This window comes from Stereum hirsutum, assembly GCF_000264905.1.
Source record: "Stereum hirsutum FP-91666 SS1 unplaced genomic scaffold STEHIscaffold_8, whole genome shotgun sequence".
In the NCBI taxonomy this organism is placed as follows: Eukaryota; Fungi; Basidiomycota; class Agaricomycetes; order Russulales; family Stereaceae; genus Stereum; species Stereum hirsutum.
In genome coordinates, this window is record NW_006763138.1 from 417,583 (window position 1) to 422,169 (window position 4,587).

Consider the following 4,587-nt stretch of genomic DNA (forward strand, 5'->3'; position numbering starts at 1 on the left):
CTTTTCGTCACGAAGGATACATTCATCTCCAAGTATTTAGCCATCCACAACAAAGCATTCAAGCCATCCACAATCCAATCTGTATGGTGCCGCAGCGGCCTTTATCCCTTCAATCCTGACATATTCACCGACGATGCCTTCGCTCCCAGTCACAATACCTCGACCATCTCCCACTTGCCCAGAACATATTCAGCTCTTCCGCCACCTCCCGCACCTCGAGTGCCGCAGCCGCCACATGCAACACATCATATTCCATCAGCACCTCCCCCTCCAAACTCAGATGATATAGCAGCGCGACCTGTGCAACTACCACGCACACCCTCTGATCTATTGTTTATCTCTTCGGGGAAGTCCGTTACCGCATGGCGACAATCCGAGAGGATTCTCTAATCAGAGTCTGCGCCTATCCGAGACTCCATCACTACCCGCATCTCCCACTGCATCGATACCGTCAATTTCTCATACATCCCTATCGGCCACCATCCTAATCATTCCGTTATTCACTTCTGAGACCACACCACGTATGCCAACTCGGTGTCGCGCTTCAAAGATGTTCGAAGTCTAACAGAGGAAAAACAGAGAATTGTTACATACATGCTTTTTACTAGACCATCCGTTTACGAACCCTCCAGCGCCACTCGCAATGACTCGGAACATGACTATAAATAACTTCAGATAAGCAAATTGATGGGTCATGCCTCACACTATTAAAACAAGTAATATCAATAGATTGTTTATATGTCTAACGCCACTGTTTGCTTCGGAAACTTCCGTTTCACGAGCAAAGTAACGTAACATCACCAGCCCTGAAGTTCGATTCATGACCCACGCTCCTTCTTTTCATCCTACCTCATCCTACCCACCCACTCTCATTACTTATCATGTTCAATTTCCGTCGTCGCAACACTGGCTACACTATAGGAAGGGTCGAGCAGGGATGAAGTGGGAGTCAGGAGAGTCTTCTTGGAATGAGCGGCTGGACAAGGTACGCCGCATCAGTGCCATAATAACTGTCAGCCTCCGTTAATCTGAGATGATGCGAAAACACTCAATGAAATCGAATATACTCGAAGGGACGATAGCCCGGCCGAGTGAGAGAACTCGATCTAATGCTAAGGTAGCCTGGTCCTAGACCTAAGGCGTACACCTATAGCCAAACCCTAACCTAAACCAAACCTAGCCTAACCCTGTAGCTGAGGGCGTCGGCGTGCAAATGTGTGAGTACTAGGAGCGCTTGTCCTAGGGGCACTAGCCCAGAGAGAATAGGGGTGAACTGAAGACCGTGGGCTTGGGGCTGGATACACCAGGACACAAAGTCACACTGAGTATGGCGAGAAGCAAGGAGATCGAGTTAAGGGAAACTATGGACGTATGTACATGGGGTTCTTATACTACTCTATCCACATCAACTCCGTTGACCCACATTGTGCCGAGACTTGTACAGTAAGCCAATCACATGCTATCTACGATGAGTAATGTAAACTACTAAGTAATCTAGAATGTTCCATGCCGAGTCCAGACCCTCTAACCCTTACCCAGGTCACATGACCATAATGCGGTGGAAAATCGAATATATGAAGGACATCGATGGCCGGCAATTGCCGAGATTTTTCCACGCCTTCGTACATGACTTTGCCACACACCCTAACTCCCTCGAGGTAGCACCTGGTGCCACACTGCCTGCAAGGCACGTACACTCCTTAGAAACGCCGAGAAATAAAGAGTTAGGTTTAGCCCGAAGGCCGTTTCAGTGATGATCCAGAAGCGGTCATTGTCAATGTAATGAATGGGAAGGGAATCAACCAGAGTCTCGGTGCTAATTTCTATTTTCTTCTTTTCAACTTGTGGGTATTTTTATCCACTACGATACATAACTGCCCCATTCCCTCCGTTATCGCGAGTTACTCGTGTTGACACTCTCCCCCACACACACACCATCATCACAATATCCACTCACTACGCTTTCGGGCCTCTAGTGTTTTAATCCATACTATACTGTTCAGCGTAGCATCATCTACGTTGTCCTATACTGTACAGTTCTTGCAATAGGCCGAGGAGGCTGAGCTTGGACTCCCCTATTCCCAATACAGAGGAATAGCTCGAACGACTGCGTTTAGATTTTGAATTGTAATATTGAATCTATAGGACTAGCGCAGCTCACAAGGTTGTAACTGCTGGTGAAATAGATAGAGAAAAGCATTACAAATCTACTCCGACTGTAAGAGTGAAACTCTAGGCCGAATTTGGAGACAAACTGTTCAGTGGAAGAGAAGAAGATTCGGAGTCAGGGTCTGAGATCAGAGCTCCAGACACAATGCCAGTATCAGCAGAAGATCTGCAGAATCTGCTGGAAGCAACAGTACAAGCAATAGACCAACTGGCAACAAAGATAACGGCAATCACTGACGCCGTCACAGGACAACAAACACGTATTGATAACATCATCGGCATTCTGAACACCACGGTTTCGGTGCAGAATAACAACGCAACGGGCTTACGCACATTGGGACAAAACATCGATGCCTTGAGGGTACAGGTTAACACTACCTCGAACACAGTCAACCAGATGGCAGCAACCATTAGTGCTAGTGGTACGGGTAGAACAACTGGTTCAAGTCCTGGAAAGAGCGTTGTGGCTAAACCCGCAATGTTCAACGGTAGCGGAGATCTCTCAGCATCCAGGTTCTTTTTGGCTACATTCGCAAACTGGGCACAGAACCAAGGAGTTGCTATGAACGCGGTTAACTCGGCAGGTGGTTGGACCAGGGATGATCAGAAATGGATCGGATCTGTTTTGAACTTCCTCACGGACAAGGCACAGTCATGGGCACTGCCATACCTGGACCAGATTGGACAAGGCAATCCGGCATTTAAGGATTGGGCTGAATTCGAGACTGCTTTCCGTAAACGGTTCGAACCAGTTGATGTCAAGACTACGGCTCAACAGGCTCTTGAAGGCTTATCCCAAGGCAGAGGTTCAGTGGAACAGTACAAGGCTAGGTTCGATGAACATGCCCCTCGTACTGGTTGGCCTGATGCTGTCCTTGCCCGCGAATTCCGTGATGGTCTCTCTGAACGTGTCAAGGACGTTATGATCAATCTGACGTACAACAAGGAGAGCTTGGACGACGTCTACCGTGCGGCACAGACAGCTGGTGAACGTATCCGTGAACGTGATCAGGAGAAGTCAGGCAAGAGTAGGCACTCCGCCGTCTCCTCGATCCCGGCTCCAGACGCAATGGACATTGACGCTACTCGGGTGACCAAGGTACAGGCCCCGGCTAAAAACGCTGGTCCTAATGGCAAGACGTATGACGACTTCAAGCGGGCTATGATCAACAAGTGCCACAAGTGCGGATCTTCGGAGCATGTCGCTAAGAATGGCAACCATGAGCGCGACATCTGCTACCACTGCAAGAAGAACGGTCACAAGAGCACGGCTTATATGCGCAAGTTTATGGGTTTCCCAGCTACGCAGCAGGTTAATGCCAATACGGATGCGTCAGGATCAGGACAGTCACAGGGTACTATAACGGTTGGTAACACGGACAATGCGGAGAAGTTGAAAGCGCAGCCGTCCATGTAAGAATCATTATAATGATTCATGGTTAACCCATGCAGCTCCATTGTAATGTTTGACGGGTACTGCTGCACAGCCACACCAGGCTCTGGCATTCTGCCCGGTCACTTTCTGCACCGGCCAAATTGGGAAAATAACCAGTACATTTTCGGGTTTTAAGCATAAAAAATACTGGGGGCAGGGTAGGGACCGGGATGGGGTGGGGTGCTGGATAGGGGGTAGGAAAATGGGTAGGGGGTAGGGGTAGATGGGTAGCAGGCTGGTAGGGCGCTGTATACATGAATTGGGTGGGTGTTGGCTGGATTTTGGGTACTGGGGACAATACTGGGTGTACTGGGGTAGTATTAGGTGCGATAAAAATCGGGGAAAATAGGGAAATAATAGTAGGGATGCTAGGGTAGGCCTAGCAGGTGCTGGTTTCTGGTTTGTTAGGGGGTCAGGGGGTGTTTTGGGGGTGTTTTGGTAACTTTGCGAGTTTGGTGATTTAGGAGGAATGAATTGCATTGCTGGGTGTCGTTTCAATGGAATCAGCGTATAAAATGTAAATCGGCGAGGTGATTTCGCCAACATGAAGGAGCCCGATTTTGGGGGTTCTGACTATTTGACAAACATTTATAAATGTATAGGACGCTCAAAATCAATTTTTGAAGGAATCAGTCCATTCGTTCCAAAGTTATAGCGTAAACGGTTAGAAAGATATTGCCCCAGCGAGGTTACAGGGGGTCGGGAGGCCAGAACTTCAGATACAACGGTTCGATTTACCTGGTTTTTGCTGTCACGGGTGGGCGGACATCAAAACTTAACTATGGGCACCACTCGGGGCCCAAAAACAGCGACCATCTCATTGGTAGTGGTGCGGCGTCTAGGGGGGGAGGAGGAGAATATCTACCCTGGGGGTATTACCATGGTTAGAATGTTTGGTAATGTTGAAGCAATGATTGGACAATATAGTTTGATGTTTGGGAAGTCGATCTACGGTGCAACATCAGTCAAAATGCTTCTGCATC

The 4,587-nt window shown here is 48.4% G+C and overlaps 1 protein-coding gene across 1 annotated transcript; it reads left to right on the forward strand.

Annotated features, from left to right (window-relative positions):
* Positions 1-2,992: 2,992 nt before the first annotated feature.
* On the forward strand, positions 2,993-3,493 carry STEHIDRAFT_33799 (uncharacterized protein; the record flags this gene model as incomplete). The annotated part of the gene is made up of 1 exon (XM_007304514.1): positions 2,993-3,493. A coding segment is annotated over one exon (501 nt), but the record flags the coding sequence as incomplete, so codon positions are not given.
* Between the last annotated feature and the right edge of the window lie 1,094 nt (positions 3,494-4,587).